This window comes from Struthio camelus, chromosome 1, assembly GCF_040807025.1.
Source record: "Struthio camelus isolate bStrCam1 chromosome 1, bStrCam1.hap1, whole genome shotgun sequence".
Classification (NCBI taxonomy): Eukaryota; Metazoa; Chordata; class Aves; order Struthioniformes; family Struthionidae; genus Struthio; species Struthio camelus.
This window is the reverse complement of record NC_090942.1, coordinates 97,192,014-97,214,645: the sequence shown is the minus strand read 5'-3', so window position 1 is coordinate 97,214,645 and position 22,632 is coordinate 97,192,014. Positions and strand designations below refer to the sequence as shown.

The following is a 22,632-nucleotide window of genomic DNA, read 5'->3' as shown; positions in this document are numbered from 1 at the left end:
TAAACACGGAATCCGAAACAAATCTCAGATCACCGTACTGTGTACATTACTACTGATAGATGTGGTTGGTCTGCCGTTAAACCTAAGTCAGATAAACAAGTTATGCTCCATTTATAAGAGGCTAACGCAGCAGAGAAACATTTGAAACGCTGAATGCGGCCAGCCTGGAGGGGGGAAAAAGTTTGGGTAACACTTTTTAATTTGTGGTTCCTATAGTAGGAAACGTGGATACGAAGAACAGTATATCCTGAACAACTTGTTCTCTCCTTCAAATATAAATCTGTGTAAAATTTATATTAGGAACTTTATTCATAACATTGAAATATACAGATCCCGAACTCACTGCCTGCATCTTGGTTTTTCACCTCATGGCTGCCGTGCGATATATTTTCCTTTGCTGTTTAATTGAAACTGCAAATTCTTTGAGACAGCACTTATGCTTGGCTCCACGTTGCATACAGTATCATGCACACCTAATTATTCATCCCAAGAAATGAAAAAGAAAAGCTAGAAGCATTAGCATGACAAGCAACTACAAGAACTTTTACAGGTTTTTTTTGTCTGTTCTCTACAAAAAAAAAAAAAAAAAGAAACCACAGGAACTCATTGTCCTTTTACAGTTTCATCCTAGGAGAATGCCACAGACTGTAGTGGATTAACATTTGATTTACACTGGCATGCTCAAACAATAACTATTTGTTCTGGGGCTCTGAAGCCATGTGCTGTAGTATTCATGAATCTTTAACAAAGATTTTTGCCTAGATAACTTTCCTTTCACATAAACATCATTACAATATTTCATCCTCTGGTTTAGGTGAGATCAGTGGAGTTGCAAAACAATTTGCAACTTGGCCCACTGAGTCTAGCATCGGATCTCCACAATAAGGTAGCACTTTAACGTTCCAACGAAAAGCTACAAAGACACGGCAGCCAAGCCATACGGCGATATTTTAATTCACATAGGCAGCACACCAATTTTTTAAGTGTTCCTTATCACTCAAGCAAGTACTTACAGGGTCAGAAGGCCCGCAGAAGTCTCTGAACACTTTTGGAGGCTCGGGCTGTATAATCTCCATCGCTATGCAAGGGCCTGAGCACAACTCTGTAACCATCTCCTAGAACAGAAAAAAGACCAAAACAAATCTGAGCGTTTTAGGACACTATCAAGAGTTGTACTCCTTCTCAAAACTAGACCCAAATTTACAGGATAAGAAAAATTAAGAAATTTTGGTGCATTTAGGAAAGCAAAGACATGAAACAAAGATGTTATCATTAGTATTCATAATGGAAGAAGTGTTTTTCATTTTACTACTCGATTTACAGGGTGCAGATTGAGGTAAATTGGATATTTGACTTCACAGGGATACTGGAGTAACATGCAACAGCATCCACTTGGATTTCACAGCGCTATCCCATAGCTTGTCAAACTCTAGACTGAATCAATGCAACGCACTTTACTGGGGAAAAACCCGGGGTGAGGGGGAAGGGATCATATCATGTTCAGCCAGTTCCACAGGCAGCAGTGTGCTTAACAGTGTTTCTTAAAGAAAATACAGTATATAACTTGTATTTCTTTCCAAAAGTGCAACCAGTTGATGGCTTTAGACTATTAAAATGTCTCTCGGGCTTTTGGTTCTCACTGCCTTTTCTTCATGTATTACTACAGAGGCTGAAACATGCAAGCTACTAGCACCAGGAGTTTAAACTGAAAAGGGCCTGCAGCCCAACATTTTAGGGAAAGAATCCTTGATTTGGCAATATCCTATCCTTTTGGTCTACTGTTGTCAGAAGTGCAGCCCCCTAGAATCACACTGAAATCATCTGTTTCCCCAGAGTCTCCTGGAGAGCAAGGTGACAAAGGGAGTTCTGAGCACCTGATGAAGGTAAGTTTTAGCTTGTGTAAGCTAACATTAACTCTGGGCATTAGTGCCAATTTGGAGATGGTTAATCAGAGGTATAGATTTCACTAGCAGCAAGAACCTGTTTTGATGTTCTAGTCTGACCTCTTTTTTTAAAATCAACTCTTATAAGTAGATACTTGCCTACAGATTTGGACAGACATGTTTTAAGCAAATCAAGATAATTAAAGAACCAAAACCAATGGGGAAAGGGGAAAGGAGAAAACATAGGCAGGAAGTAAGGGAGGACAGGGAAGGACAAGCAAGGTACTGTAGTCACGCCCATCAGCAATGGGCGGGTCAAGGATCAGCTATGGCACAGAACAAGAGCCTACAGAATGGGCAAAGAGGGGTAGGAAAAGGAGGATTAAGCCTCTCTCTGCCACTTATCAATTTTGACAGAAACTAAATGCACAAAGATGCCAACTCAAGCAACATCGCTCCAGAGAGTTGGTATCTCCATAATGAACTCCATGTTAAGAGCACATGCTTAAATCTCACCACTCTGAAGTAAGTGGAATGAAATTTTAGCCAAGCACATATTTATCAACCTGTTCCTAACAAACGTAGGTAGGAATAGTCCTGAGAGAATGTGAAAAAGAGTACAGAGCAGCTTCATGCTCTGCAGTGAAAGAATAAATATTTTAATTTCATAAACTGTCTTACCACCATCAGGCTCTTAATAACCAGTTAAGTGGTACAACACCTGTTCCTGTTAACGAGCAATAAGTTGCTGAAAGGCCACTAATCCGTCTGACATCACTGAATTCTTTCATCTAAGTAACTGCTAACTGGAAAGTTAGGAAGAAATAGGCTCTTAACTTTACTTGAATCAACTGAACTCTCTGAAAGCTGGAGATTTCCTTGATCCTCCCCTCTTCTGTTGTTTCTGAATCAGCATTGACAGCCCACCAGCAGCAGCACACGACATGGGCCAAGTCATCCAGGCTCCTTCATTACATCACCAAGTTGGGAACTGAAGACGAGTTGCCCTCGACTACAGTGCAGAGGCAGGTGCTATTATCTGAGATAAGCTTGACCCAGCCTACAGGGCCTCATCATGTCCACAGCCAAATTTATAAAGCAGTCACTGTTTGTCCCTTTGGTAAGGCTTCCAGTTAGGGCTAAATTCAATTTTCTTCAGCAGATAGTTTATTCACCAATAACACAGCTTGCAGTCAACCAAAACCATTCCTAGAGCTGGATCAAGTTCAAACGTTTCTGATCAACAAAGCAGATTCTGAGATGACCCAGAATAACCTACCTCCTTTCCCCCCATTCTCTAGTCCCGCTACAGCGGCAAACAGAGCAAAAGAGAACAAAAATGCAATCAATGGTATGGTAAACCCTATGCAAGACCTATGGAATAGAAGAGATACCAACAAACTAAAATTTTGGTTCAACTTTCTCTTTTCGCACAGAAGTGCTTTACATACAACATGACAAGGCCTTATTCGACTGACAAGGGGTACCCAGAGGAAATGAGAGCACAGTTTTTGAAACTTGGGACAGAAATCTCAAGACACTTGGGATTTCTGAACCATAAGTATTTTCTGCCCTAAGTTATTTTGGAATGATAAATAAAATTCAAATGAAACTGTTTTGAGTCATAGATATGAGAAGCCATGTTCTTTTCTTCAATATCCTTTCTCTCAACATACTTTTTCCTATTTGGCCTTCACTGACAGTATCTTCTGCTCTTCCCAAGTCTGATTCCTTCACCAGCATGACTAGCTTTCTCATGTTTTTCTGTCTCTCAGATCTCCTGAGTCCACGTAGACATCCCATTCATTTCAAATGAGTGCTCCTAGCACACGTGCCTTGCAGGACAGAGGCCAAACTCTCATTTTTCTTCAAAGCTCATCTAAAACATATGTTCTTTATTGACTTGTCATGTTTAAATGTCACTTTCCTTTCTGAGTAACTCTCCAATTAAATTATTTACCTTAACTTTGCAACTTATTTGAGGGTCAGAGGCTGCACGCAAGAGCTGCAGAAGATGGTAGAGAAGTTCCACTTTGGTTCAAAACAAAGACTTTTACAGTACCACAAGACTTTTAGTCTTACAATACTGAGCAGATATTCCCACATTTGAGTTCTGCCATGTAACTAGAAGCTTGTCTGCCTAATCTTCCTTTGGTCATGCACAAAGGGTGTTAAGTAGAAGAGACTTCACGAGTACTCCCCTATCTAATAGGGAACTACCAGTACTCCTGACCTATTTAAAGAGGAACCTACAAACTCTGCTGAAATAAGTTAGACTCAACAATCAAAAAAGGAAAAAAAAAAAAAAGTCACACTGTCAGAGTAATATTAGTAACTGTCTGGAGTAATATTAGTAATTTAACTGTTTATAAATTAAAAATAATTTGCACGGTACATAGCACAGCACTGAAGCTAAACTCATTCCTATTTGCAAAATGAAATGAAAACCTCTACAAGAAGGTGATACAGAAATACAAGCTCCTCTTCTTGTATTCCTATTATTTCATCTGCCACTAGGAAATTTTATGTTAAGTACTCTGTGGCTTAATAATAGACAGAGTCTTAGATGTCCACTGGGATTACAGTATACCTTCAATTTCTCAAATTTTCTGAAGATTCAAAAAAGGCAGATCAATAAACTTATGTGCTACAGAAAAAATCATCAGTAAAGCATTCAAAAATAACTGGCTCCTTCATAAACAAAATAATAAAGAGTTATGCTGATCCAAACCACTATCACAATCCTATCCTTATTCCTATAAGGAATCCTATCACTATCCCAGAAATGGAAAGATGTGACCATTTCCTCATTTAATCATACTTTATTTTTTAAATTAATTTTTCTCAACCTTATACCTACCAGATATTCAGCGACAACACCTTTGTAAATCTCATAGAACTCTTCCACGTTTGCACGCTCCATGTTGAACTAAGAAAACAAAAATGTTAGCCAGCCTGCCTTAAATGGAAAAGGCATCCCTTCTTGGCCTGCAGGCATTGAGTATGCTCCTTTAAGTTTCACTGTGTAAAAGGAATGGCTTTACAGCTGCAATATGAAGTCTGTCAACAATATGCTAGTGATGCCACAGGCAAAATAACATACGCTCTCTTCTTCCACCTGTAATAGAAGTAAATACTTTATTTTGTCTGTGATGTTGGCTGACAGCCACTAAGACAAAGAAGAGGATCTGTTTGTTGCATACTAGAGGGATACTAGAGAGCATATGAGGGGCTATTTTTCATTTATGGTTACTTTGACTAAAGAGAGGGATTTCTGTCCTCAAGATTTTCACAAAATACAACGGTCAGGATTTACAAGGCTACACCCAGGAACGCTTTTTGTGCCAGCTTCCTTTAATTTCTATGGGGACTAGGGTAATAAAATCATTTAAGTATCTTTGAAAACCATTCCCTAAATTCACACTAAATATGTCATTAAAAAGTCCAGGGAGAATATTAATGATCAATTCTCTAATCTTACCTAGTACATTTTATAAAGAGACAATTGCTCCAGAGGAAACCAGTATCATGATCTCGAGTCTAAATACAGGAAAACTGAGGTACAGAGAGGTAGCGTTTTTCTTCAAGTTCACATAGCAAGAAGAAACAGATCAGCTAAGCAACTGAATCATAAAATACAAGAATCATAAGGACAGTGCTGATCCTGAAGCACTGCTGCACAGTTTGCACTAGGGTTCCTTCTTGCAAGGAGACACCTGTGCATTGCTGTGAAACAGGGAAACACACACAAAAAGACACTTACCATCTGTAAAGCTGAGATCTGAAATCCTTCACTGATGATGGCTTTTATAATCTTTCCAGTGAGCCCTGGAAAAACACATAAAAACCAGTATTGGAAAAAAAAAACTACAGTTGGAAGGTATTGGCGTCAATAGACCACTTGTTTTCACATAAGAAAGTTTGTGTAATGCTGTGAGAGGACACAGAAAGTTGAACTGAGTTCACATACCCTACTTTCTAAAGACAGGTGATGATGATTTCAAACAACTAAATTCCATTCAGCTGTTAAAATGATGCGATACAAAAAACATAATCGGCGAAGACCCATTAGCTTCAGGTCAAGATTTATATTTTTAAGTAAAATTCCACTAGACGGAACTAGAGGTTGTGGAGTCTCCATCCTTGGAAATATTCAAAAATATTGCTGCTTAAACTGCAATCAATTCAGGGCACAGGCTACCTATTTCGCTGTCATTATACAGTACTCACCAGAGAGGGGTCCTACTTTAAATAACAAACAACACAGGCTGATAATAAATAAGGTCAGTAAAACAGCAGGAAAAAATCATCTTGTCTACGGGAAAAACACATTAGTACAATATAACCTACTGCTTCTTGGGTTTTACCTCACAAATATGTTATTGCTGATCACATTACTTAGTATATACTATCCCGGATGCATCCACCAAGACTGAATGAAATTGTAAAAAACCCACTAAACTCAGGAGAACAAGAGCCACTGATTTTCCACAGAACCTGTACTTTAGATTTGTCTCTGCTTAGGAGATCAGGCTATTTGAAAGATCATGTCAACCAAGCATATACTATTACACATGAGAGCACTTTGTAGAATCATTGTTTTCACAGAGTATAAATGCCTGTTCTCTAGAACAACTTGTGAGCAACTACAGACTTCTAGACATTTATGCAGAGCAAACAGTTAACCACAGAAGAATACTGTGTAATGAATAAAAATAGTAGGACAGGATTTGTCTCCTAGTCATTATATCCTTCTATTAACCAGTCTTTATATTGAATGTATTTTTAGCACTACATAAGTTTAGTGGATGAGAAGAAACCAAAGCTGATACCCGGGTTCTAGCACGTTCAAGACTTGAACTATACAGAGCCTGCTGATATTTGTAGCATAGGACTGGTGAGCTTCATACCACATTAAAAGATCAGTGGATGCTCTGAGTAAGAAAGATGAGTTGGATGGCTTTTAAAAATTATTTTTACAGATGAAAACGATCAAAGCTGCGCCTAAAATATCCCCTACAATGTTTTCACATTAAGACTTATATGCAAAAGCCTTCCCCATACAAATCAGTGCATGCTTGTTCCAAAAATCTTCTAGCTGCTTAAAGGGAAAGCCAGAGATTTTGATATGCGCTCAGTCCAGGCAGCATTTTGGGCTAACACAATGTAGAAACAAGTGGAGGTAGGTACAGTCCCTGTCATTTCAGAATACTGTCACATATCATTCCTCACTAGCACTGATAAAAATTTCTTTATACCTCTTCTGTAAAACTGGGTAAATATATCTCCCCTCTTTTCAGAGCGGCGAGAAGGGAGTGAGAACAGCAGCAAAACGAACGGATTTGGATGGGTTTGCCTAGGAAATATATGACCAAGTCAGAGGGAAAAACTGGACTTGTTTCTTTTTGTCCACACTGCTGGAAATGCTCAGCAGCTCAGACACTTCAACACATAGGTTCCGGCGAGGCTGTGAAATGCTACTATCTCAACTTCAGATACGAACGGCCAACGTATAAAGGCATTAAGGGACTGGCTGGGGATCATCCAGGAAAAAAAAAAAAAAGTCTGTGACAGACCATAGGCATTTCTTCATTCTCGATCTTTAGACCCATCACTCCAGTCAACAGCCACTGCTTCACAAGAAGCCAGCAAAGAGGGAAGAAAGGACAGTAGCAGACAAATGGCAGTCACTGCTTGCATGGACAAGGCTGCCTTGAGGAAAAGAGCTGCTTTTTCCCGGCAGCCACAGATCTCCATTTTACACTTAATCAATAAAGAGTGGCTAACTCAAGCAGGCATTCACAGCTGCCAAGCACTATAATTAAAATATTCATCAGGTTCTAGAGTACAATAGAGATTTGCTTTTTATAAAATTTTTAACCTTCAGCAATTTTAAGAGCTGCAAGTAAAATCCACATTTTATGGAAGCAAAGGGGAACTTGAATAATCATCTTTCTACGTTGCTTTTCTACTAAAGTCATTAAGATTGTTCATCTCTGTAGAGAGGACACAGGCTCCTTTAATGATGGAAATCAAACAGAGTAGGAACATTTTGGCATAAAGGCCTTTAATACAAGGTTCTTTTAATAATTAACTGTGATAAACCTATCATGACTTTCCTTTACATTGTACTTCCTGACTTCATTTTTATTCATTAGAGCAACACAACACCTTGTTCTTCTAGAAAAAGCGCCCAGGACTGCAGCACTCAAAAGGCTTAACCAAAGTAGTAATGGTCAACACTGTACACAGATAGACCTCTTGCTGAAAAAATTCAAAGTGCTTTGAGGAAGAGGCGTGAGGTTTCATTTGTGTTTGTAAAGTGAGATGTTAATTCCACTTCCCAGACATGGGAATTGAGGCACAGGAGGACTGAGTTGTCAGTGCCAGTTCAGGTCTACAGTACCAGAGACTTGGCTGCCATTTTCCCAGTTTAGGTAATGCACACATCGCTTTTCCTAGGAACACTTCCCTTTCATATTATACCTGGACCAAAACAGGAACAAAGACACAGAGTCAACCCCCAAGCAACAGAAGAGCCGAAGCTCAAGGCTCAGCCTGGGATTTGTTTCAGGCTTTCAGCCAATTCTGTGACTGAACTGGGACGTGTGTTCTCCTTTGGGGACTGATAATGCTCAGGAAAAGACGACCTAATTAGATAAAGTGTCATTTCAGCAGCTTACAACAATTTGTTTGCAACTTTAAAATCCAGATCTGTAGAGAAAAAAAAGAGAACTTTTTAAGGAGCTCCAAAGAGGGCCAGTGCATCTCTAAAACGTGATTACAGTCAGAAGCCAAATCAAAGCTGCAGATTAGGCACTAGTCAGGATGAATTTTCAGTCACAAAGTACAAAAGAATCACAAGCATTACTAAATACAACTTAGGGAACTTAATACTAATCCTAACAAATATGCATAGCAAGTAACCTTCATGAAAAAAAAAGAAGGGAGAAGGAAGGTAGAGCTTTAGGTCTCCTCGACAGCATTAGGTTACTAGGCATCTAATACTGGACAGGTAATCTTCCAACACATTTTAATCAGATAAAAAGATAAGCTACCAAGTTCTCATCAGTTACAGGGGTCTTGAACAATTTGTTTCCTTATAACACATAATATCTGAAAACTGTATTTAATTAAGGAGCAGTAAATAGCAGGGAGGACATCAGACTGAAAAACACTGCATCTGTTTGCACAATCATGGACTGGAATAAAAAACACAGTTTTTGAAAGTCACTCTTATTCTAACAGTTTGGTTAACATCTAGATTAACAGGATGTAATAGTTGTGTTAATGGGATCTGCCGGTCCCAGTGCACTAGTAACCACCAGCCTTACTACTAGCGATATTACATTCTTGGCCTGTTTCTCAACTTAACCATTCCACTATTAAAAGCGTACTAGGTGAGACAGGACACTGTTTTCAAAGCAAGTCAAGAACTAACTTCCTCATCTCCAACCTCTATATGTTGTTTATTTAATACCCTTCCAACAATTAAGAACTATTCCTCTGGAACAACAATAGGTTTTTCACAGAAATATATGAACCACCATAATTGATCTGATCAGTGATCTATCTAATCTCCTAACATATTTCCAGAAGTAGCCAGTACCAGATGCTTAAAGTAGTACTAACTATAAATAATAATTTCACTTCAAGTCTGTTTTTGATATTTTGAAATGTGTCTTTGCTTCATGGTATAATGAAACCAAAACTTTTAAATGCTCCATGATAATGAAACTGGAACAAGAAACTCTGCATGTATTTGGGAGCGGAAGAAAAATGAAAAAAGTTATTTGATTCTTTGTTGCCAAGGTTGAAGGCTGGCCCCAAAACCCAAGAGAATCATGGTCAGACTTGAGTCAGAACAAAGTTTTGGAAGGAGGAAAAGTGGGGCTCACAGCTGGGTCTCCCTGCACTGTATTTCAGCTGAACTTCTGACTTGATCTTTGCTTCAGACAACAGTGTAAAAGCCTGTGCAGGAGGAAGCTGACAGATATCTTTCTCAAAAAGTGCATTTCTTCCTACCAGTTGGTCAACCCCTGAAGAACAAGATTTTTCTATCCCTTCTCTTTTGCTTTTTCTACCTAGCAATTATGCAACTCTAGGCATTCTTATTACTCAACATAAATACTACTTCCTAGACTCCCTAAACCTTGGCCCCAGTGATAATTTGCTGCTATTAATCTCCCAGGCTCACTGTGTATTGTATGAAAAAAATTCTGTCATGCCTGTAGGTGTATTCTAGAGCATCGAGACATGAGTCACAGAGGGTCTCCTGAGTGACACGCACTCTGCAAACATAAAAGAGAAGGGGAGCTCAAAAGCTACGCAGGCAAACAGAGAGGGAAAAAGAAAAGACAAGTGGATGCAGACAAAAGATAGAGAGGAAGGTGCAAGGAAACGAGGAGGGCATATTCGTCACAGTAATAGGATTTTCAATCACTCCTGGCTTCTTTCTAGGCATTGGATTAAAGGAGAGCCTTAAGATTGGACACAAAAAAGTTTAAGATATTTATGAAGAACTTGACCAACACTCACAGGCAGCACCAGTGAAAACCTTTACAAGCATTATTTATTTGAAAATACTAAAAGGGTGAAGATAAAAAATGTTGCCACTGCTTGACCGCAAAATGGAAGTCAGCGTTTTGATAGCACAAGAAAAACTACACACAGACACAGTAAATCTTTGGTGTCCTTGAAATTGAACTGGCTGTGTCCTTGACGTGAAACAGAAAGGAAACTAGTAGAAACGTTGAAATAAGAGGTGAAAGGTTCAAAGGCTTAGTCCTAGATGCAACGTTTTGAATTAATACAAACAAGGCAAGATTGCATTTGTGAATGCCAGAGAGGACTTCAAGATACAAAATGATGAAAACCTGTATGGAAAAAAAGCTGTTCTGGGAGTTCTTGCATGGGAACAGAGAGGGAAGAGTCATACTTAAAATTCAAGTGCAAGAACCTATTCAGAAATTCAAATTCAGAAAGCCAAAGATCCCAGACAGGCGACAGCCAAAGCATCCAGCACACTGGCTGTGCAGTGCACAACACTTGATAAAGGAACTTGGGCAAGATGGAAAGTTTAAGAAAGATCAATACCTCTGGAAAGATCAACACCTCTACAATAGTTACACTGAACTCAATCTGATGTTTATACATTTACCTAAAAAGAGAAAGGCTGAGGTCTCTGGCTTTCATTTCCAAAGAATAGAACATTGTTTTTCTGTTAAGACAAAGCTGAAAAGGAAACACCCAGTTTGTTTGTTTGTTTGTTCTACTTCTTTCTTTTCAGCTGTTCATTATTTTGTACCCCTCTATCACATCCATTCAGATTTATTTCACTTCAAAAGAATACGGTTCACTCTGGCTAGGAGGATGCTTCTAGGGCTACACTGTTTTTCACTTACTTTTGATTATTTCTGAGAAGTGCGAACAGAACTAAACATGGTATTTTGTTTAAGGCTGTACTGCTGGTTTATATGATAGCATTCAACATTATCATCCAAACCTTTACATGATTCCTAATATTCCACTGTTATTTTTTATCCCTACCGGGACCCTGTGCATGGGACATTATCTAGGGAGTTTTCATGTATGGTTACAGCTACAGAGAGGCAGTGGTTAAAATTATTCCTTATAGTGTACATTAGCCCATAATGCTCAATAATAATTTTACTCTGCTATTGCACCGTCAATTAACTTAACTCTAGAGATTAAAACCCTCAAGAGATCCCCTATAATCTACTCTAGCCTTTATTCATTTTAAATTTCCCTTCCTGAGGAAGATTTGCCAACTCACTGTCCTAGATCAATAATAAATACACTGAAAGCGCTATCATTCATTTTTGCCTTGGCAAAAGACGACATATTCCTACATTTGTGTCTTAGCTCCTTTTCGGATCAAATACCTTGACTTTCCCCTTAGGCTCATATTTGAAAAAGAAAATTAGAAGACAGACTTAAAGATATCAGCTAATTTATGCTTTCCTCCAAGATACAGTGAAGTTACACTACAGCTGCAGTCTAACTGTGGCTTTTTTTTTCCTCCTCTAAAACGTTGTGAAGAACTACTAGTAACAAAGATTCCACTACATCCCCAGATATCAGGCCACTGATGGAAGTTTTCCCTAATACTTAACTTAAATTTCTTTAATCTAAATTAGTAAATAGGGGCACAGAGACAGACTGATAATTATTCCTGTATATATGAAAAGATGTATATCCCTGTCTTCTCTTTCTCAGGGTAAATAAATCAAATCCTTTAACTTTTCACCAAGGTCACACTCCCCAAGTCCTTACTGACAGTTTAACACAGGAAGGAAGAGAAGGAGGTGTACTTCAGAGAAAAAACAGATCAAATGGTACAGCCAATCCTTGCTGAAGCTCATAAACATCCCCCTTACCAGAGGTAACTTTTCCATAGGCTTAACATTATATCATAGAATCACAGAATGGTTGAGGTTGGAAGGGACCTCTGGAGATCATCCAGTCAAACTCCTCTGCTCAAGCAGGCTCACCTTGAGCATATTTGCCAGGATCGCATCCGGATGGGCTTTGAATACCCCCAGGGAAGGAGACTCCACAACCTCTCTGGGCAACCTGCTCCAGGGCTCAGTCTCCCTCACAGGAAAGACGGTTTTTCCTCATGTCATACAAAACTTCCTGTGTTTCAGTTTGTGCCCTTTGCCTCTTGTCCTGTCGCTAGGCCCCACTGAGAAGAGTCTGGCCCCATCCTCTCGACACCCTCCTTTCAGATACTTGTACACACTGATGAGATCGCCTCTCAGTCTTCTCTTCTCCAGGCTAAACAGTCACAGCTCTCGCAGCCTTTCTTCAGAGGAGAGATGCTCCAGGCCCCTAATCATCTTTGTCGTCCTCCACTGGACTCTCTCCAGTAGCGCCATGTCTCTCTTGTCCTGGGGAGCCCAGAATTGGACACAGGACTCCAGGTGAGGCCTCACCTGAGGCCCTCACCCCTGAGGAGAGGGGCAGGATCACCTCCCTCCACCTGCTGGCAACACTCTGCCTAATGCAGCCCAGGATCCCATTGGCCTTCTTGGCCACAAGGGCACATTGCTGGCTCCTGGTCCACTTGTTGTCCACCTCAGCAGAGCTACCTTCCAGCAGGTCAGCCCAAGCCTGTACTGGTGCATGGGGTCATTCCTCCCTAGGGGCAGGACCCTGCATCTGCCTTTGTTTGCACTTGCACTTTGCCTATAGTAAATCCTTCTGGTGTTCTTGGTGATGAACAGCATCTCTACGCGGGGAAGATTGTTTTAAAAACTATTTTTGCTCTCATGTGACCATTTTGCTTTTAAATGATTACACTATTTTTAAAACACAGCGCCCAACATTTTTCTATGGACTTTTCATTAATACCCTGCCAGTTCTTCTCTATCTTATATTTGTGCATTTATTTTCCCTCCTTCGTGGCAATATAGTTGTTTATATTCAGTGTCATCTTCTTCATATTGCTTCATTTCTCCAGTTTATCAGGAATCTTCTGAATTCTCAACACATCCCCTGAAACTCTCATGGCTTGGTACCATCTATGAATACTGCCAAGCATGCTTTGCTCTCTCCTATCTCAGTTTTCCCTCCACAGAAACCATGCTGGTAAATACTCATATCACATTATCTAAGTGGGTTAAATGAAATCATAGGCTCTCGACTCATCAGTTTTCTTCGTATGACGAAAGAGTTTCATTAGCCTGAAATTCCCCAGACCACTCTTAGAAACTGTTAAAAATACTTCCAATATTAACTTTTCTGTAACCCCTTTAAGAATGAGAATCCCAAAGCACTGCATAAACACTGATTCCTAACGTCTTTTAAAAAAAAAAAAAAAAAAAAGGTAAAACCATCTTCCCTGCACAGAGATGTTGTTCATCACCAAGAACACCACAAGAATTTACTATATAACGTTAAGCCTATGGAACAGTTATCACTGGTAAGGGGGATGTTTATGAGCTTCAGCAAGGATTGGCTGTGCCATTTCATCTGTTCTTTCTCTGAAGTACACCTCCTTCCTTTCTATCAGACAAGATTTCAAGACACAGTCCACCTTCCACTCTAATTTAATTAGTTCAGATGTAAAGCATCTATTACATACCTGGAAAAATAAATGTCACCTCCCCACCTACCAGCAACTAAAACTCAAAGCTGGGAAGACAATGCCGAGCTGCTAAAACTTAATGCAGGAAGTAATCAAGAAACATCACAGGCTTCACTTCAAAGGTTAATCATCCCAAGCACGGAGTATCCATCATTACAACTGCAGCAAAGACAGTAAAAACCAAGCTGAAATTGGATGGACTATTGTTCTCAGGGAGGCTAAAATTTTCTTTTTCTTAATTCTGAACTGGCAAAACAGTTTCTCCTAAATTAATTTTTTCTCACTTCTCTAAAAAGCAAAAAACTCTCCATTACCAAACACCATCAAACGACTTCAAAACGCTTCAACATTTTATATATAATATACTCAAGAAAAATGTAAGAAGCAAAGTGCATTTAATTTTACATGAATAAAACTGGAGTCTGCACAAATCCATCTGCAAAAGACACCTGCAGCTGGAAGCTAGGCCTTTACTAGATAGCTTTCACATAAATGCAGCAGAGAGATGCCATATTGCATGTGGGAATATCCAAAGGTCATATCTCAGTGATCCTCTGTACTTCTTAAATTACCTACAAAGATTTGTGTTCATTCCACTTTTGTTCACTTTCAGATACTATCTTCAAATAGATTCTTTCAGATTTCTAATCGTTCAATTATTTATCAAGGCTATCATTGACGACCCTAACGTGTACGCAACCTTCTAGACTGGAAAGACACAAGTTCTGCCTAGAATGAGGTAAGTCCATAACATATCTGCACTTCACCTTTCTAGTATGTGTATTTATCACAAACAGAAAATATACTTTCAGATTATTTCTGAGAAAATTGCATGCCCAATTTTTCCCTCAAGTGTGAGAAAAGCTTGTTCAACTACTTGTAAGTTTTCGGGGGAAGGAAGAGTTGCTCAAATTTAGTTCTATTTAAAACTCCAGAGGGGAAAAAAAAAAAATCAATTTCCAGAGTTTGTTTACAATTTTCAAAAATAGTATCTAATGAATTCAAGTTATTTTTGATAAAGACCTAGTCCTAATAATGATGACAGATATGCACCTTTCTTATCACATCCTCATTTTCTTTTCCAGCTTATTTCCTTTTCCACCTACATACATGTAACTTTATTTAGCACACTATGGAGGGGAGTTGGACATTTTCTTAATGATGTCTCCTCTCATTCAATGAGCAACAAGTCTATTGCATGTCAAGAGTAGCTCTTCAGTTGCTTGCAGGCAGATATAAAGACATACTTTACTACAATGCTGTACTTTAGTCCTTCTCTCCCTGTTCTCTCTTTAAAGTAACTTCATTTGGGAACCTACATAAGTAAAACCTATTTATATTAAGGCTTTAGATTGAATTACTGTCCTTTGTATTTCTTCTGTCAAAGTTAGATTTGTCTTTGGAGCAAAGAACTACTCTCTAAATTAAAATTTTTCTGATTAAGTCTTCATACAAAAAAGAAAATATGATACTTAAGTTACCTGTCTCGTAGCATTTTGTAAATCATGATAAAGCTCTATGACTGTCTAAAACAGTTCAGTAAGTATCAGCTTAATATTATAAAAGGAGAACTGATGATAGCTCTCTAAGATTCATTATCTGTTCATAACAGGTCTAAAGTCTCATTTCCACAGAATATCTTTCCTACTTGGAAAGAATCAAGTCCTGATCCTTTCATTTTCTCCAAGACTAAAATTTTAGTTGGAAGAATAATGTGCAAGACTCCACTGTAATTTTTACATAAAAGAAGAACGGTTCAGTTTACCAAAGAGTAATGTCACAACAAAATCTCTAACTTAAGGCATATTAGAACAACTCTATCTCAGTAGCCAGTCACACACTTAGTTGCTCTCAAGACTAGAGGGCCTTCCAGTTTATATCAGAGCTAGTGACTTCTTAACTAGGAGTTTTACTTTTAACGTTCATGACACATTTCTAGCTCCAAATTTGTTTTTGGCCAAACTCCCAATGACCTTAGGAGAACCTATGTCTCAGTTTTGGAGTGGGAAAAGGCAGGGCAGGACTTCATCGCTTAAGCTTTGTGCACTAGCCTAAACACATTAAAGTGTGAAACAGAACACCCTTTTGACCTCAGCCTTTATAGCTTGATCATCACTATTGTCATCAGTTTTTTGCTGCTCATTTTTGAAAGGAATTAAGTAAAAGCCACATCGAAGAAATCTAAACCGGGAAAGTTAAGAAATACCAGACTCTAATTCCTACAGCAAACATAACTAAATTGTTACACATAAACACTTTAAAGCTAATCCCATCCACAGTGATCTACAAGGCGCTGTTTCTCCAAGCGAAATAGTCAAGTCATAGCTGTCCTCATAGCATTAAATTGAGGTTCACTCATTTTGGTGCATTTACAATTCCAGTTTCTGAGCAGTACTGCTAATACCTCCAGATCTAATAACATGAGGGAATTATAAAAAGAGGAAGCCTAAAAGATTTTGACTGTGACCCCATAAGCTGAATGATCAGAAACTTTAAGCACAAGAAGGAAGTGGGATACAGGAAGCAGAACCACACTGAAATTCTCCAATTATTGAATAATTACACCCTACAATCCTAGCCAATGTAACTAAAGAGTTGTACTTGCTAGTTACTATCCTCCCTGGCTGAAAACTGGTCCCAAGAGAAGGGGAGTGCAAGGCTTAAAGACTCTGAAAAGCGTGGCCGATTCTTTAGAGGTCAAACCACGTTGCTTCTCCTTTTGGCACACTCCTACTCGGAATGAGTCTGCATGGAATAGCATCAAGCTGTTTTTCATTCTTTCACACCCCCACAAAGAGGAATTGGACTGCTCTTCCAAACCCTTTTCAAAGTTAAAATACAACCACCTCACTCTTGCCAGCTTTCCAGCCACCTCAGCCAGCCAGGGGAGTGCTTCATCTCCACCAGGAGGAGCCGCTAGAGAATGAGCTAAAATTATTTAGCCCTGAGCACCAGGCTACATCGCCTTCAAAGGCCTTCCCAGCTGGTTTCCCATCTCTCATCCTCCACAGAAGTTGTTATGCTGAGACCAGACTGACAAAACACCTATTATTTTGCTTCTTTAAGAGGCACATACGAGATACATTCTTTCAGGGCCAACAATACCAACCCTCAAGCGCATGAACTACCAGTGCTCTTGATAGTTGAAGTTTAACTTCACATAACTCCCCTGGCACCCTTTACGCGGCCCCTAGGGTTTCTCTGCACGCTGGCAGATACTTACAACGCTCTCCCTCGCGTTATGTATCACGTGCTTCGGATCACTGTGTCATGTTTCCACTGCAGGTACTAGGGTTGCTACGCTGCCGGGCTGGCTGCCTAGCAACAGATGTTTCTTTATGCCAGCTAGGAGTGGGTCAGCACGCCCAGAGATAAAAGCAACAGTGATTTTCCACTGCTTTGTTGTGGGACAGGAACCCTATAAACGGCCTACTGTAATCAAAGGCAGTTTCCAAGAAAGGACTCTGTCCTTGAATTAACTATGGTAAACTAGAGATTAGATCCAGCCTTCTGATAGCAAGTAAGCTTGCTGAAAAGCTTCCAGGCTTAGCTATAGTTAAAACAAACCGTCTTCCAGCACAGAAAAATTAGCAGATTTTTCCTTCTAAGAATTAGTTATGAGATGGACTCTACCGGAAAAGACACTGGGAAAAGGGCTGGACAGCAAAATTCAAATCACAAATTCAGTCAAATGTTTCTGCAGAAATAAAGGTTAAAGCTCTATATAAGCTCAAGCATGTAAGTGAAACTTAACATAATTGTACATGTGTAATGAGCAGATTATACTCATGGTAATTAGATAAGCAAGTTCAAAACCTCAACAGTGCATAGGAAACGACAAAAAGGGTTATTTTTAGATGCTCGATACTGAAAATTTGTGGAGTAAAAAGCAAATCTGTGCTGCGCAACAGGCTCTGCTGCTTTGACCCACGTAAATTCTTCTCCATGCCTCTTCCTCAGTTAGTTCACCTTCTCACACTGGCTTGTTTTCTCTCTGGCTGCCATAGTTCAGCTTACCTTCTGAGGACAAGAAGGTGATCAGGAGTAGTCAGCATGGATTCACCAAAGGGAAATCATGCTTGACCAATCTGATAGCCTTCTAGGATGGAATGACTGGCTGGGTAGACAAGGGGAGAGCAGTGGATGTTGTCTCCCTGGACTTCAGCAAGGCTTTTGACACTGTCTCCCATCACATCCTTGTAGGTAAACTCAGGAAGTGTGGGCTACATGAGTGGACGGTGAGGTGGATGGAGAACTGGCTGGATGGCAGAGCTCAGAGGGCTGTGGTCAGTGGTGCAGAGTCTAGCTGGAGGCCTGGAGCTAGCGGTGTCCCCCAGGGGTCAGTCCTGGGTCCAGTCTTGTTCAATGTATCCATCGATGACCTGGAGGAAGGCTCAGAGTGCACCCTCGGCAAGTTTGCTGATGATACGAAACTGGGGGGAGTGGCTGACCCACCAGAAGGCTGTGCTGCCATTCAGAGGGACCTGGACAGGCTGGAGAGATGGGCGGAGAGGAACCTCCTGAAGTTGAACAAAGGCAAGTGCAGGCTCCTGCACCTCGGGAGGAATAACCCCATGCCCCAGTGCAGGCTGGGGGTTGACCTGCTGGAAAGTAGCTCTGCCGAGAAGGACCTGGGAGTGCTGGTGGACAACAAGTTACGCATGAGGCAGCAGTGTGCCCTTGTGGCCAAGAAGGCCAATGGGATCCTGGGCTGCATTAGGCAGAGTGTTGCCAGCAGGTGGAGGGAGGTGATCCTGCCCCTCTCCTCAGGCCTCACCTGGAGTCCTGTGTCCAATTCTGGGCGCCCCAGGACAAGAGAGACATGGCGCTACTGGAGAGTGTCCAGCGGAGGGCTACAAAGATGATTAGGGGACTGGAGCATCTCTCCTATGAGGAAAGGCTGCGAGAGCTGGGCCTGTTCAGTCTGGAGAAGAGAAGACTGAGAGGCGATCTCATCAATATGTACAAGTATCTGAAGGGAGGGTGTCGAGAGGATGGGGCCAGACTCTTCTCAGTGGTGCCTAGCGACAGGACAAGAGGCAAAGGGCACAAACTGAAACACAGGAAGTTTTGTATGACATGAGGAAAAACCGTCTTTCCTGTGAGGGAGACTGAGCCCTGGAGCAGGTTGCCCAGAGAGGTTGTGGAGTCTCCTTCCCTGGGGGTATTCAAAGCCCATCCGGATGCGATCCTGGCAAATATGCTCAAGGTGAGCCTGCTTGAGCAGAGGAGTTTGACTGGATGATCTCCAGAGGTCCCTTCCAACCTCAACCATTCTGTGATTCTGTGATTCTCCTCGCTAGAAATGGCAAGGGTGGACAGTCATAAGTGGAAGTATTATTTATGGGGGGACGCAAGCTGCTTATTTTTAAGACCACACTCTCTCCAACATGCAATTTTGCCACAAGTGCAGTTGCTATGGTATCTACTTCTACTGAGATACAGGAAATGTTGCTGCCATAACCAGAATTTCTCAGGCATCACGGAATGCAGTTTACGAACAGCAGTTAGATTGGAGGAGAGATGGGCCGGGCTTCCTCTTCCTCTGTTATGCATCACTAAGCCTGAATGGGTCACGCTATCTCTTGTACTCTATCTCCCGATGCACAATCCCATGGGGCCCATCGACCCCCTCCCCGCCACAACTCTCTGATCCCTAAAGCCAGGCTTCATTCACCCTTATTATCTGCCTATTCAAGACCGGCAGCTGCGAGGTCTCCTGAGCCGGTCGTTTGCTCACCTCAAACCCTTCAGTATGCTTCTCCCTGACTCCAACATAGTCTGCACAGAGAGGCAGGAACGGCAGGGACTTTGTAGGGACTTTGGGCCACTGGACAGACAGTATACATTAACCTTTAAAAGCTTTAAAAAAAAAAAAAAAAAACCAATAGGAGCCAAAGGCTATGTTCCTTCAACTTTAAAGCAGGCAGTTTAACTGCAAGAGAGTAAATTCAGAATTAAGGCTTCCAAAAGCTGCTGCAACACTAGCACATGGCTCTTTACCCCACTGCACACCATTCTTCCAACTGTCAGGACACAAAGTGCATTACAAGGGGATTGAGCATGTAAAAAGAGGTGCCACTCAGTGACGCTTTTCTTGTTACCCACAAAAATAGGCTAACAAAGAGTATGAGAAGGACTAACAAGAACAGAAGAGGACCGGCTTAGAGGTCAAATCCTCTCCCCTGTGACACTCCTGGCCAGTTGGGCTGATGTTGGAGAGCACCTGCAGCCAGTGCGAAGGAGGATTCCTCTTGCCTCTAACTGCAGACTAGAACCAGCGCTGTTGCAATATGAAGCCACACCATTGCTCCCCGCTGAAGAGGGAGGCCACTGCTCAGCCACAGTGACTCTTCTCTTCCTTGAGTCCAAATCCCTGTCAGAGCCCAAACTTCTGGAAAGTTCTACAAGACTGCCTCAGTTGCATAATTTCTTCAGGAGATGCAACATCTGTGGCTTTTGAAACATTCATAGTAGCACAGAAGAGAATAGAGAGGATCGACAGGGCTTAGGAATAAAAAAGCATAGCCAGTCCCTGACTTTCATCATTCTTGATATTAATTTAAAATTGACAAAATACTTTACTGACTTAGAAAAGAAATTCCAGCGTTGATTACTTCCCTCAACAAAATGAAGAGATCAAAGCTGTATGTATGTATGGTGAAAGCTCATCCTTTAAGTTTTAGTACACTCTACCTTTTCCTTTCAGTTGAATGGCAGTTATGTCCCGCTTTTCCAGCCTGCCACAGTGTGAGAAAAAGGACTAAACTAGTGGGCCTTAAGCTCAGCTTTAGTCCAGTCTTTCCAGCTCTCAAACCGCAAAGATGGGTGTGCGCTTGTTCTCTCTCCCTCTCTCTCTCTCCCTCGCACACAAACACACACGCGCGTGCGCGCGTGCGCGCAAACAGCGCCAGAATTTGTCCTTTGGTAATTCAGAAAATTCTGGATAAATTCAAGAGAAAAGAAAGTAGCAGACAGGGCACTATGAAATCTACAGAAATGAAGAGACTTAAAAGTAGGAAGGGGCAACCTAAAAGAGAAAAGAGAAAATCTGAGGCCTGTTAGGTAATAGGAATTATATCTGAAGTATGGGAAAGCACAGCTGAAGCCATCCACTTTGTCATTTTAACAATCAAATTAAGGACCCTAACAATCCTGCCACAGTAAAGTTTGCTGTCTGCAAACATACAGCTAGGTGAAAATCATAGTCCCAGCTGCTGCCCATATTTCTGTAAAAGGAACATCATTCTGTCTTTGCTGCATGGCAGACTTATCAGTAGCAGATAACATGCAAGACCTCAAAGAAATAACAGGCATATTATCGGCAGTGAAAGCAAGACTTTCTTGTGAAAGCCTTTTTTTTTTTTTTTTTTCCCCCCCCAGTAGCGTCTCCAGACATCCCACTTGAGGTGTGAGAAGTCTGGAAACTGCTATGGTCACTTCTGTTCTTCCATTTCAGCCATCCACACAGAAGTGATTAAAATGCTGTGGTGCTTTGCACCATGCTAAGAAAAATCTCTATGTTCTCACATGACAAGATTTATTCTGTGCTCAAAAATACTATTAAAATGCTAGAACCAAAACGTTTTACTACACTCATTGCTCCTATACACGCTTTTTATCCAAGTGAGATTATTTCTTCATGGTAACAGCTGGGCATTAGACATTTCCGATTCTCTACGATGAACATGCAGGGCATTCTCCAGCATGGAAATTATCATGGAGTCCAGCAAATGCTTGAAAAGTCTCCAGCTCTCTTTCAGAGAGCAAATAGAAGCCTTTGCCACTTGCTGACTCTACTGCAGAGTCAGCAGAACAAGAGTCATACTAGCATAAATCTCCCCTCATGAGTGGTTTTACTGTAAAGTGTTACTGTGTGAATGGAAGGCCCTGTGATATAGCCATGTGTTCTCCTTTCATTCCAGCGGGGATGCTAATCTCCAGCAGATGAGCATGGTGGACAGACAGGAGTAGGGACATGCTAAGCTGTCACAGCAGGATTTATCAGATCTCATGTACATTTTTATTTGTTCTTTTTTTTTCCCTCCTCCCGCTCCTTATTCTGAAATAAAAAAGTATCCACATGGAAAGTACATGACCCCCTCTTTACAGAAGTGAACCGCAGAAATGATGCATGAAAGATAAAGCATTTGCATAGTTCTGCATGTATTATAAAACATGCCTTGTGCTCTCGCAATTTCTTACTCTCCCATACATGACATAGGAATGGTCACAAGACACAGTAAAGCACACATTGCTTTTGCTTCCGCTGTCTACATTGCTTACCTTCGTTAACTGCATGAGGCTTTATAATGCAACAAGTACAGTTTGTGAATTTTGCACTGTTGACTGGTCCACGACCTCCACTGGAGGGAAAGAATAACTCCAGCTCCTGAAAACAATCGTAATTTAATATATTTTAGTTTGATCTGGTGGTAAACCTCAGCTTTTTATCATAAATAACAACATCTGACACATCTATAGCCACATAAACCTTAATTGTAAATGTTAGTGCTACAAATACATTTTTCTCTTTAACATTCTCTCAAATATAACTTTCTCTCTGTGGCACCACTGTTACAATCATAAAATTGCAAATTCGATATATCCTGCACTTTCCTTCTTCTTATTTCCCCA

At 40.7% G+C, this 22,632-nt stretch overlaps 1 protein-coding gene across 5 annotated transcripts in view; it reads right to left on the bottom strand.

Moving 5' to 3' along the window:
• Positions 1–22,632, bottom strand: part of NME7 (NME/NM23 family member 7) — a 98,810-nt gene that overhangs the window by 36,070 nt on the left and 40,108 nt on the right. For all 5 annotated transcript variants that reach the window (XM_068959608.1, XM_068959614.1, XM_068959626.1 and 2 more), the window contains exons 7-10: positions 22,282–22,387; positions 5,647–5,711; positions 4,744–4,812; positions 1,014–1,115 (exon numbers count right to left, since the gene is read on the bottom strand). In XM_068959608.1, coding sequence (XP_068815709.1) covers positions 1,014–1,115; positions 4,744–4,812; positions 5,647–5,711; positions 22,282–22,387 — 342 coding nt within the window. The remainder of the gene's footprint in view (positions 1–1,013; positions 1,116–4,743; positions 4,813–5,646; positions 5,712–22,281; positions 22,388–22,632) is intronic.